Source organism: Cariama cristata, unplaced genomic scaffold (assembly GCF_000690535.1).
Source record: "Cariama cristata isolate BGI_N322 unplaced genomic scaffold, ASM69053v1 scaffold36581, whole genome shotgun sequence".
Classification (NCBI taxonomy): Eukaryota; Metazoa; Chordata; class Aves; order Cariamiformes; family Cariamidae; genus Cariama; species Cariama cristata.
In genome coordinates this window covers 20,794-33,697 of record NW_009598224.1, presented here as the reverse complement: position 1 = coordinate 33,697, position 12,904 = coordinate 20,794, and the positions used below count along the sequence as shown (strand labels likewise).

At 40.4% G+C, this 12,904-nt stretch overlaps 1 protein-coding gene across 1 annotated transcript in view; it reads right to left on the bottom strand.

Annotated features, from left to right (window-relative positions):
* Positions 1-245: 245 nt before the first annotated feature.
* Positions 246-12,904, bottom strand: part of ITGA2 (integrin, alpha 2 (CD49B, alpha 2 subunit of VLA-2 receptor)) — a gene marked incomplete at its 5' end in the record, with an annotated part of 32,052 nt that continues 19,393 nt past the window's right edge. The window contains 9 exons of the mRNA XM_009709194.1: positions 246-335; positions 1,113-1,229; positions 4,680-4,769; positions 7,041-7,154; positions 7,480-7,584; positions 8,176-8,286; positions 9,121-9,223; positions 12,511-12,594; positions 12,688-12,764. Of these exons, the coding sequence (XP_009707496.1) occupies positions 246-335; positions 1,113-1,229; positions 4,680-4,769; positions 7,041-7,154; positions 7,480-7,584; positions 8,176-8,286; positions 9,121-9,223; positions 12,511-12,594; positions 12,688-12,764 (891 nt within the window). The remainder of the gene's footprint in view (positions 336-1,112; positions 1,230-4,679; positions 4,770-7,040; positions 7,155-7,479; positions 7,585-8,175; positions 8,287-9,120; positions 9,224-12,510; positions 12,595-12,687; positions 12,765-12,904) is intronic.

The following is a 12,904-nucleotide window of genomic DNA, read 5'->3' as shown; positions in this document are numbered from 1 at the left end:
GTTTAAAAGGCAAAAATTTACAAGAAAAGGCACTATAAATCATTTTTGAAAAAAACCAAACTGTCCTGCAGTTACTCTTATAATAGAGTAGAATCTGTAAAATATTTTCATCTATAACAAGACACTTCCATTAAAAATGTTTAAGTGTTACTAAGCTTTAAGGCACTCCAGCTGAACAACCGACTGGATAACAACTACTGTTGGTGGCTCAGATCCCCTCTCTGTATCCACGTAACTCATCATCTTCAGTCTTTGTCCTTTGTGAGTTCTGTAATTTCATCGACATCTTCTATATCCTGTGTCATTTTCTCATACTGTCTCTTGAAGAAGCCAAGCTGTGAGAAGTATTAAAATAGCACCACATTGCATGAGTCATCAATAGTTACATTTGTCAGCTAAGCTAAATAGTGTGATGGTAGAAATGCACATGTGTACATGCACACAGATACAGTGTTAGATTTATAGACAATTCCTAACTCTAAAGTGAAAGGAGCTGGGCCTTAAACGCCTGTCTGGTGCAACTAAATGCCAAAACAGCAGTGCTGAGTAGCCAGTTGTCTCTCTGCCAAGATATAGGCATTGCCGTGTTGCCTTGGTGTGCCAAGGAGCCCTTCAAGCACCAATGCCCTGCCATATTGAAAAACTTTTCTCTCCCCTTAATCTAGGTATCCTTTGTAAATTACTTTTTGCTGTCACCCTTTGCTGTTCTCTTTTTGTCCATGCAGTGTATACCTTCTCCCTTCTTGCTTCTGATCCCCAGCCTTGCCTACTGGGAATATTGTGGGAGTTCAGAGCCCATCTGGGGAGTTATGGAAGGAGGCAGGCGGTGTCAAAAGGAAAAAAGTAAATGCCACAGCCCCTGTTTTGAACCATGGGAAACATTTATCATGTTCATGTTGCCAACTTCTATGAGGACCCACTTCAGAATTTTGATTTTTAAAGCCCTTCTAAATGCTTCCATCAATGGCGCAATGCCAATGTGGTGTTACTCGTACCACCAAACCGCATGTGCAGTTTTGTTCAGCACCAGAGAAGAGACATTCCAAGGAAAAGAGCCCAAACATATTTATCCCTTTCTGCTTTTCTTTTTAAGAATATAAACACCTACTTACTTTCCACAAAACGGCAACCAATACTAACAGCAGGAGGAGTCCAGCCAATATACTGCCAATCACAACACCAACTGGTATCTCAGCTTTCTCATCCGGCTTCATTATTGTAACTGGGATCTGAAAGCAGAGAGATTGTACATTAGGAGTTAATGTTAATGGCACATAAAGTAGAATTTGTAAAACAAATACTTCACTAATCAGGAATAGCTGGACTGCACACATTCCAGGATCAATGACTGGAACACACCAGGCAATTACAGCCCTTTCACTGGTGTCCACAGGTATCTGGTTGCACCACCATGGCACACGGCAGTGCCAGTTAGGGGTTAGGGGCCCTCATCACTCTTGGTCTTACACAACAGGCAGAGAAGCAATCTCTTCCTGCCAGCTTTCTGCCCCTCCAGTAACAGGAGGTCTTTCAGAGTTGTTCCCATAATGCATGGACATGCCATCACTAGGTAAACCAGACATGCTTACATGCAGGTGGGGAGTAGCCTGGTGTAGAGCCCCATCTGCTCAAAACAGACTTCTGCTGCATCAGCTGGAGAAGAGGTACTTCCAACCGAGTGTTGTCAGAGCCTGTTACCTCCGGTGGGCAGCTGTAGGAGGCAATACTAATCATGGAGGCCAGACACCATCATGCACTCACTGCGTCTGCTGAAATTTCTCTCCTCCTGCTGGGCAGGTACCTCTGTCTCCTTTGCCTGCTGTTCTACCTTCTGGGAAACGACTAACAACTTGTTAGGTCTTCTCATGTTATTCTGTGTTCTTCTGAGTCAACTGCATGAATTTGCTGTAAGATGTATGGGTCAAGCAGGAGTGTTTTATGCCACGTATGCTTCCTGATCTACAGGGAATACCAGAGAGCTCCCAGAACAGCATACAGTGTCTGGAAGTTAGTTTTCGGATGATACCCTATCTAGTTGGATTGGGTATGTCCAACTATATAGTTACATATAACATAGTTGCTCAGGGGGACATTGTTGTAATATTTATGAACTGTCAAATCTTTGGAATTAACGTTGGAACAACATGCATTTACCATGAAGGTTTTTTCCTTCCTGAAACATGATGAAAGAAGTCACATTGATTTACTTTCTCAGGGTTGCTTGCTCAGTGCATTTGTCTGGTGTAATTTAATCTTAAGCTTTCTGGGAAACTTGCACTGGACTGACATCTCAGTGATTTAAGTAATTTCTCCTGGAAGGCTCCAATGTTGTGCTAGGTGTGGCTATGTGTATTCATTTCACTGAGGCTTTGTGTATTTTCTAACTGAATGGCCGTAATGATGATTATAGCAGGTTAACGTTCTGTCCTCCAGCTGGCAGTCCTTTCCAACTTGGAAAAAATCTGAAAGCTTTTACGCAAAGATACCTAAGCACCTTCCCCACATAGCATCACAAGGCAATGTTAATTCCTTTGGATACACAGCAGCCCATCTGATCCAAACTAAAGAACCAATCTCATATGTACGTGCAGTTTGCCTAGTAATGCTTTCTCCATTAGATTAACAGTGAAGTGGCACTGTTGGAGAGGTAAATCAATGCCTAAGAACAAATACCTTCCCTGAAGTCAAACTGTGGTCAGTAAGACACCATGGCTGGGATTCACCTCATCTAGTGTTATATCTACAGTATAGTTCCTTGGCTTCCACTGGAAGGCTCTTTTAGGGCCTAATTCACCCTACTTATTTTCAGGATCATCTTTAACATGAGATGAATTGCATCTCAGAAATACCTATTCTTTCTATGGATTAGGGTTTATAGAAGGGCTAACTCTGATGCAGATGACTAATGTAGATATTAAGTTGGATGAATCCTACCACCCTCTTCTGAAATAACAGGGTAAGTAGGGAAATAGATTGCGTCTGCACTGTCGTATTCCCAAGGAAGTGTGAAGGGCAAAAACTGGCTGTTACTTCTGGCCTGCCAAGAAGTATATGCAGTGCTGGGTACTGACGCCATCACCGAAGTGCCCTAGAGACAGCGTACCTCCACCAGCTGGCACATTTTCCAAGATTTCTCACAGGGCAAGAGGCTATCAAGTAAGGGTCAGGCTGTAAGCCTCAACCAAAAGCCATTGTGTTTCTTGGGAGCCCTGTGGATAACTTTCAGGTCTATTCAGCCACTGCCTCAGAGCTATAAAAGTCCCAGCTGCAGACGTTTCAATGGCTGGCTAAGGAATCACCTTTTATTTCTCAACTGACTTAGTCAACAGTCATTTGAATAATTAAATTCTGGTTCTCCTGAAATCACCAACATAACTGCTGGTAATGTCAGTTTGGCAGTATCATGCTCCAACTGTGGAAGAATACCTAGTAATACATGGTTTATGAGCTACCTAAAAAGCTTGTGCAATTAACTGAAATATTTACATTGTGTATTAATGAGTTTCATCTCCTGGCAGAAATAATACCATGTCACAAAGCTGAGGCACTCAGCACACTTCAAATACAGGCATGTAATTTTTCTGCAAAAACATGGCATTATTGCTAGAACTGCACATATATTCTCTTTGCTTCTTCAGGCACTAGAGGTTCCCCTGAATACAAATGCATCTATTTAGAGGTTCTTCACAAGAAATGGGAGTGATCCATGAGAAAACAATGAAAAAAAACTAGTACCAAATTACGGTCTTATTTCCACATTGAGATAATCAATGAATAACCACCTTCGTACACGTTTAACTGAATTTTCCATTGCCTGTGAATGGGCTATGATGCACGCTTGCATGGATATTTTACTCGCTTACTAACTTGCATTTTGGTCTCCAATGGCCTTGGTTATTTTTACGGATAAAACAGGCTGGTAAATCCTGTAAAAATAAATCTAAACTTAGTATTGCAAATGGAAGCGCGTTCCTCTCCAGATAGGGCAAGAGAACAAGGTATCTTTTTATTACAACAGCACCACAGCCCTAATATATTCTTTAAGCGTTGTTTATGTTTGTATATAGCAGATGGAAAGCTTGGGAGAAGGATTCTACAATAATAAAGCAGTGGCTTGGAGACTTTTCTTGAGATCAGCTGTGTCCATATTGTCCATATGACAGCCATTCCAAATGCAAAAAACAGTCCACATTCCTTTACAAATGAGATTAAGCATATTTGCTGGAGACCTGTGCCAAACATCTGTCTACAAACATCAAACCAAATACACTTACAGAAGTAAGAGTATAAATCAGATTTGTGAAAATGTTTCCCAGAGCTTATTTATCTACAACAATTAGTTCTGTTGCAGAAAGAAGTCCAAATTTTGATGTTTTCATGAACAAGAAGCTAAATGAATTTCAGAAGTTTTTAACTGAGTTTTGCTGATAGTTCTACAGTCTATTTTGGATCTACAGATTTTAACTAGGTCTGGTTTATGTAGCAGTTGGCTGAAATGAAAACGTTTTAGTAACTTAAGGGAGGTTATATATAGCCAAAAGGATACCTTAGTTCAACATAATCAAATGTCATCAGAGTTCGTAATTTGCTATGTACTCCTAAAGGACACTGAAAATTAAATATTATCATTTTAATACAGTAAAAGAGAAGTTGAAAAAATATATTTATCTATCACTTACAGTTAGGGTATTCTCTCCAATTACAAATAACTCGGGGTTATGCGTATCGATTTTTGCCTCTGCAGAGAGTTGTAATGTCTGGAAAGTTAACTGAAAGAGAAGATTAAAAAAAACTGTAAAGCTGTATTACAGGGCAAATTGATTAGAAAGTAGAAATCCTAAAATAATTCTCTTGCTTTGAAATGAAGACTTCAGAACCAGAAAAAAAAATCACAGTATTAAGAAAATTAAAATTATATTTTTATTTGTCCCAAGCTAACGTGACTGTGAAAGTAATAATGTATCAGTAATCCAGACTTAATTTTGCTGTTCTTACTTATTAGCAATGAAACTGGAGAACATGTTTTGGTTTTTTTTCAACATATAGTTCAAGCAAAACAGAAGGAGTTGATTATGTATCCATTTTTATAGTTATTTCAAAGCTGTCACTGCTTCTAGCAGGGAAGAGATGGAGGAAAAATAACAGTGAAAAAAGGAGAAATAGCTCAGCAACGAAAGACAGATGGGGATATATCTCTGGCCTTTGAAAGAAATGGAAACTGGATGTTCTTTCCTTTTTTCCCCCCCTCACCTCAATGCAATGCTTCTGTTTTTCCCCATTTATTTTTTCCTATCACTATCTGTTCCTCTCCACTGCTCAAATTCTGACATCGCTCCCTCAGCTTAAACAAAGATGATGACAAAAAAATCTTAAGCCAATTCCAGTCTGAAGAGGGACCTTGTGCCAGACCCCACTTCCCTCTGTGCATGTGTCGAGAGGAGAGGAACATGGCTGTGCAGACGCTGCCAGCTCACCGCTGCTCCTCTCCCTGTGCGGCAGGCATGGAGAGCCCCATTTCCTACGGCACCACCGGGAATGGCCTCAGGTTTGTGGGAGCATAGCAGCACTTGCCAGCCGTACCAAATGCAACACCTGCTCTGTCACTTCGCTCTGTCATTTGGCCTCCTCACCCATTTCTCTGTGGCGAGGCCAGGTATGGTGGGCTTGACACAGGGAACGTAAGCATCTGTGGGTGCGCACGCTGAATTGACCGTCCCTGCAGCATACAGTTATCATCTACCCAAGTGGTCTGTCCTGCACTCCTAAATGTTTAGAAGCCTGCCTGAGCACTATTCAAAGCATCTCCTTAATTCCTAAACACATCTTTCTTTGCTTTGCTTAGCAGGTACTGGCAAGCCTGCTATCCCCTTCTTGGACAATGACTGATTGCTACTAAATAAAAAGGCTGATTATGTGCATTATTGAGTGCTTACAAGATTATTTGCACCTGAACATTAGTAATCAAATATAAAATAATAAAATGGGAGATGAGAGGGAAACTTTGACATGCAATCTTTCCTTCCCATCATGCAGTGGTAAACAAATTATTTCCACTCACTTTCTTGCAAGGGTAGCAAGCTTTTGTTCAGGTCTCCACTTTCTGTGTACCTGACAGCACTAACAAGTGGTCTTGACCCAGCTGATTTGAAAAATACAAACTTTAAAGACAGACAGATGCTTTCCTTCACACAGTTGCATAAGTATATTACATTATTAACCTGACCTTTTAAGAGCTGAATGCTAAAGCTGACAACAGCCCTGCTGTTAAATGTCAATACCTGCCATAAGACTTGCCAGACAAACTAAAGAGACTGCGTCATGTTCCTGATGCTCTAGGCAAACCCAGGACTCCAAGACAGTTTGGTTAGTTGCCTAGCTAAGAAGAAAACATGGTCTCATTTTAAAAATGTGGTAATTCATGAGTTATATCCTGGAGAACACATGGTGATTTAAAATGGGAAAGTCAAGATATTATTGATGGATATTTTTAAGCAACCTGTAGGTCTTTAAGCAAGGATTGTTTCCTTGACACCAACTCTGATAAAAACAAAAAAAATCAATTAAAAATATTTCCACACCTTCTCTGACAAATATAACTGGCAGCACTAACAGGCTTCTGATATTTTGATGTGACTTAATATGATCACTATGTAGGCTGTGATGTTCAAAAGCTAAAAGCAACATTATTTTCCAGGCTATGATGATACTGTACTCTGCTGTCCTATGTTGACTTTTGTGGAAACTGTAGTTCTCCTTGAATGAATTTAACAGACACAGAAAATGTATTTTTTCAGCTGGGAAGATTGCATTATCACAGTTTTCTTAGATTTTGTACTGGACTGAAGGTTATCAGCTCCACTATGCAGCCTCACTACTTACTTTACTCTTAGATTCTAGTTTTCAATCTGGAAAAACACACACAACGATGTAAAGGAAGGTCTTTCTAGATTGGAAGGTCTCTTTACTGAACTTTGAAAAATATCAGAAGTTAGGAAGTATTTGAGTATTGGATCCTTCATGAAGATGCAGCTGATACTCACAGCAGCAAAGGTTCCATTCCAGATTCGGGTGGACACGTTCACAACGTACTCTCCCTTCAGCATGAGGTCTTCCAGTCTGCATGCGATGGTACTGCACTTTACATTCTTACAGTTCTTCCAGGGGAAACGGCAAGGAGAGGCAACAGCATGCATTAAAAATACACTTTAACAAATGTTCTTTTAACATCCAGATTTTTTGCCCTTGCCTTTGCCATTCTGTGCACACAAATTAAGTGCGTGCACACTGTGAAGAACATGCACCTTTTCTTTTATCTAAGGCAGATGCAGTATGTGTGAGAACATTCATAGGCTGCACTCCTGCGCTGTGAATGAGGAATGCCACCCCCTCCACAGCTATCCACACAGGTACAGCAATGGGCTCGTAAGGATCAGCTCTGTGCCCCTGTCCTGTGGTACTGCAGCCCTGAGTCTTACTCACCAGCTCTTTGGAAGCTCTGAAGTTCTCTTTTGTGAAAGATGCAGAATAAGGTCTTTTCCCTATTTGCAGTGGATTTATCTGAGCTTGACAAGTAACACCTCTGGCCTAGGAAAGATGGCAGGAATGAAACTGGATTACATTATACTCAGGAGTTTATATTTATCATTATAATATGTTTCATAATAATAACAACAATAATAGAACAATATAATAATATTTAATTATACAGATAATTTCTGGGATGAGATGGTGGCTGGGAAAGGCTAGATTGTGAATTATGCAACACTGGATACTTTAGGAAACTAAGAGAATGTATGTGGTTTTGGTCAGAATTAAACGGCTCTTACAGTATTTTCCCGCCCCCCCCCCCCCCCCAGCCCGCGCGTCTTTTTTTTGTCCTGATCTAAAAATTCCATTTTTACTATATCCTTCCCAGGAACTTAGAGAAGGACCTAGCTGAAGAGTTCCAGAGTCATATGAAAAGTCAGCCATGGACCGTAAAGTAATCCACATCTGCCAAGTAGTATACTAGTGTACTGCTGACATCATGGTCCTCCCCCTTCCCTTTATGAGGAAGGGACAAAGAGAAAGGGCATAGATTCTCTGAACCTCAGCCATACTATGAGGGAAATAATTGATGTTTATGATACTGATTAAATCCCAAAACACGGCAGTTCATGTAATTCAGTTCTTCACCTGATCTGTGGTGACTGCAGTTACGTACATCAGTGGGTTATCTTTGCTGGTCAGTTCTGGAAGACAGATTTTTACAGATGCCATCTTTACTGGAATACTTCCTGTTGTTACCTGCAAAGCAAATAACTCACAATTAATTCAGGTAGCTATACTTACATATGCATAAATTATTTGATATAGCAAGAAAATCAGAAATCATGGATCAGTGTGGAAGAACTGGACTCCTTTTGCATCAATGTTTTTTGTACTAAGACACTTACTAGGGTAGTAATTACTTTATGCCAATAGTAAAGCAGAAAGTGTACTGTATAGCTTCAGGTCCTTGTCTGTTTCCATAGCAAAGCTCGTATTAACTGCATGAAATAAGTTTTGAAAAGCAAATATTCTGCCACAGCCAATAAGCCTGTTATTTAGTCCTTTAGAGTAGCAGTTACAAGAATGTAAATGGAACATAATCTAAGTTTCTTCCACGTTGCATATTTGGATCTAAGTTTTTCTGAGTTATGTAATAAATGCTATGATCTAGCTGGTTCTTCATCTGGTTTGAGCACTTAACCCTTGTCAAACTTCAAGTTTCAAAGTCCAAGCCTGCAAAGACTTGTTTTCCTTTGTCAAGCTGGCAGAAGACAAACACAGTCTGTGAAAAAACAGTCTTAAGTTCGCCTAAAGTTAAAGCATTAACCATCTACTAAATATGTAAACAGTGCAGGACTAATCCCTTCCCTGTTCTACTTGTGCAGTAAGTGCAAATTTCATCCTTAACCTCATAAAGACTATAAGCAGTTATCCTCCAGCTATTTGAAATTTGTTTTTCTTACCTGACTGATTCAAAAGCATCAAAATCAGACAGTGAAATCAGGAATGTTTTTTCAATTATGTTTTGGGACCAGGCTACAGGAGGAGGTAAGGAAGCTTCTCGAACCAGAACCAGAAACTTGTACTAACCTTAACTGAGAAGTTGAACATGGGGCCAATATCTTCAAAATTATTCACAGTGGAAGGAATGCTACGACCAGAATATACTTCATAAAAGTTGATGTTGGCAAGCCTAGATAACAACCATAAAACAATACATTTCAATTTGGCAGCTGTTTTGAAAACATATGTTACTAGATGCGCCTTTGTGAAACAGGTCAGAAGTACAGTCAGAGGAAAAATCAGTCACTTGTACTGCTGTTTGAATTTAACAAAGTTGGATAAGAAAATACATAGTGTACTGAAGCCCAGAGCCAGAGCGAGCATGTGAAGGTAAGATAGGAGGGCTGTGAGATGTAGGCTCCGCTCAGCTTCCTGCACCCTGTGGTGTTTCAGTGGCACACTGCAGGCTTCTCTCCTGGGCACAAACTGTGACTTTCAGCCTGGCAGTGGTCTCCTGCCTCAGAAAGGGCCGCCTGATGGTCCCCCTTAGTACGCCTATAACAGCGAATACCAACAGACTCCAAGGGAGATCTGGGGCCCAATGCCATAGACCACAGGCAGGCTTGTTTCCACACTGCCTGGGTGTGGAAACACACAGCACCTTGCTTGTGTGAATGGTAAATAGCATGTAGCCTTCAGTCTCTTCTGGGCCACTTTCTTTAGTATTTACGGGTTTCAAAATTCAAAATTTCCTAAGTAACATGAGGATGGTTGCAGTCCACCACAGCATGAAATTACAGGTGTGTAGTGGAAGGACATGGTGCGAGGGCCCGTGAGTGCTTGAGGGGATCAGCCAGCTAGGACCATCCTCAAAGGCAATGAAAGCATCCCTGCATAGTGCATTGCATCCATGTGGTACCTGTTTTTTTTTCTGAACCATCCCAGAACTGTGTCTGCTTTTCATCATTAGCTTTCATTAGAAGGCTAATTTGAGCAGCCAAAAAGTAAATGAGGGAGTGAGTTAACAAGGACCAGAGGCTGTCATGATTCCTACATCAGCTGTTTCTGTAGCACAAGGTGCAAATCCATCCTCCTCACCAGTGCCACTCTCCTTGTTTAATCTGGTTTAATCTGCATACAATCCCAAATTAACACGTGTGCAGTCTCACAGAGGTCTTTCTGATCAGTTGTGCTCTTCCATACTCCATCATGGATCCTTTTTGATCCTTGATACTTCCTCCTATGAGCCCTTTCCTTGAAGGGCCTCCTCACAAGGACCCCTAGGAAAACCCATGTGATGCATTTTCTGCTTCCTTATTGCTCAATCTCCGGTCCATCCAGGATGTGCAGTATCAGCTTCCTTGTCCCTGCAGGAGTCACTGGTAAGAGTGAGTCCCACCTCTTCTCCCAGAAACTCAGATTAGGAGATTTTCCCTTCACTTCAGGAAGACAACAGTTTTTTTCTCAACCCTTGTATTTTAAGAGGTTGCTCCTTGTCTATATTACCTGCCTTCAGAAGGACATATCTCCAGCTAGATATTTCCTAAGTGGAAGAGTACAAAAATGAGCTAACTCCAAGGAAAGCATTTAAAATTATACCTTGGCTTAATAGGTATTTCCTTTAGTTCTTTTAAATTGATTCATCTCCAAGAATAACTAATCCTTTTCTGGCATTAGGGATTCCTTCATGCCTTCACTTGCATGTGAAATTGCATTTTCTCATACTCAGGAGATGCACCTGAATTCAAATCCTTGTATTTCCTTGAGTAACTCTTTTATAGACTCCATGCCTGGCCTCTTCTGAAGCACTGAGTTTCTGTTCATATTTCTCAGCTGATTAAATTTGCTGATTCAAGTTTGCACCATCTCAGTTTCCTAGGAGGCTGCTTAAGTTCCTGTGCTAGCCCCCTAGTCAGCTGCTCCTGTAGTCTCTATGCTGCTGCTAACTTCAGTAACAAACACTCCACTTCTGCTGAGGTCTTATGCAACTTTCTGAGGGATCTGGAAGAACTTGCAATGCTGACTCAAATGCTTCTCTGCAATTAAAATAATCTGAAAAATTCTGCATGACTCCAGAGTTGGTGCACTTAGCCATGGTGAATGCAGGGCCTCTGAATAGTCTGAAACTGCTGCTGCAAAGCAGGTTATTAAACTAATCTTCTGTACTGTGGTCCCTGTTCCAGCTCAGATCATTCTACGCATCCAACGGTTCTTGTAGTTGTGGTGATCTTTCAATATTCATTTCCCGAATTCAATGTTGCTGTGCATTTTAAAGCAGCTTCCTCTTTTTCAAATTTCTGTCATTCTTTGAATAATTACTATTTATTTTCTATCAGTTTATATTTACGAATTTTGGAATGCTTCAGGATACAAAAGCATTTTTTCATCAAGAATTGGTGACCAAGTGCATCAAATGTAACTACATGTAGTTTATCCTAGAAATTCAGTAATTGGGAAAGACAAACAAGTCTTTTCTTTTATGGAAAATAAAATATCCTATCTTGATCCAAGAGTCAAACCAGTATAGTTTTGTTTCAGTTCTAATTTAAGTTAAACTGCAAATGAAATAATTCTTGTTTGGAACAGTAACAGGCTAATTACTGTTTCAGTGCATCCCAAATCACCAGGGATTTCTAGGGCTGAAGAGAAGAGGTTTCAAGGGCATGATATGAAGACGACTCTTAAAGGGATTTTTGTCTGTCTCTCTCACCCTGCCCGCCCAGCTGCCTCTGCTTGCAAACTGCCCTTCCCAGGGTAAAGGGTCCCTCTTGTAACAGCCCCGACCTGCCTTCTGTGGGGAGGGGAGAGGGCTGACACGAGGATGGGAGGGGAAAGTGTGAGCCAGAGTCCCTGGGCAGGCTCATGGGAAAGCCCGGTGTGCGGATGCTGATGCCAACGCAGCTGCAGCAAGGGGAAGTCTGCCACATGGCACCTCACATTTTAGTTCAAATCTTTACCTCAAACTGCTAACAAGAGTTTACATTTTTTTTTTAGATATGACCATAACTATTTGTTTTCTTTTTCTTCCCTCCCATTTGGTGAGCACTTGGGCTGAGGCTTTTTTTTTTCTTGTTGTTGTTGTTTTTCTTTTGTTTAGTTTTGATCACTTTAAGTCCAGATTTGATCCAATATCACTGCATTGGAGCTCAGAGGCCCAACCTTATTATATAGTATATACTAATTATAATATCAAAACCACAAGAACTCTTTCGTTCTTATACCACTTCCATTCATGTGAGCATCTGTAACAATTGTGCAGAGGTAAACATAGATCCACTATTTCTTACTTAACATTCCGTAATTTTTTACACGTAAGATTATTGGAAGAACACAAAACTCTGCTACTGTTGATGAAGTGGGAATTTCTTATGACTTCCAAAATGAAAACAAAGTTTCACTATCTTTACAGTGGCTTTTCAAGATTGTTACTATATTCAAACACCTTGGCAAAATGACTCTTTACATTATTCAGCATACCTTGTGAAGTGAATTTCTGCATCATATCGCAAAGGAATTGATAAGCTGACCTGGTTGTCCAATTCTTGCTCTTCCTTACTTTCACTGTTCATCAAAACACATTTAAGTCAGGTGTTATTATTTTATACAAATAAGGTATTAATAGCTAACTTACTTTCATATGATTATATACTTTACCTCAACGCATGAAAACTTAGAACTGCCACATTCTGAAGATTTTTCAGGTTGAAATCAAAACTAATATCAAAGGATACCTATGGAAGGGACAAGGAACACATGGTAAATCAACTGATGGTACAACGTCCAAAGGACTTCTCAATGGCAACGTCATTATTCGTGTGTGCAACAATCTAGAATTGCCTTCTGTATCTGAATTCTCCACTGATTTCTGGGT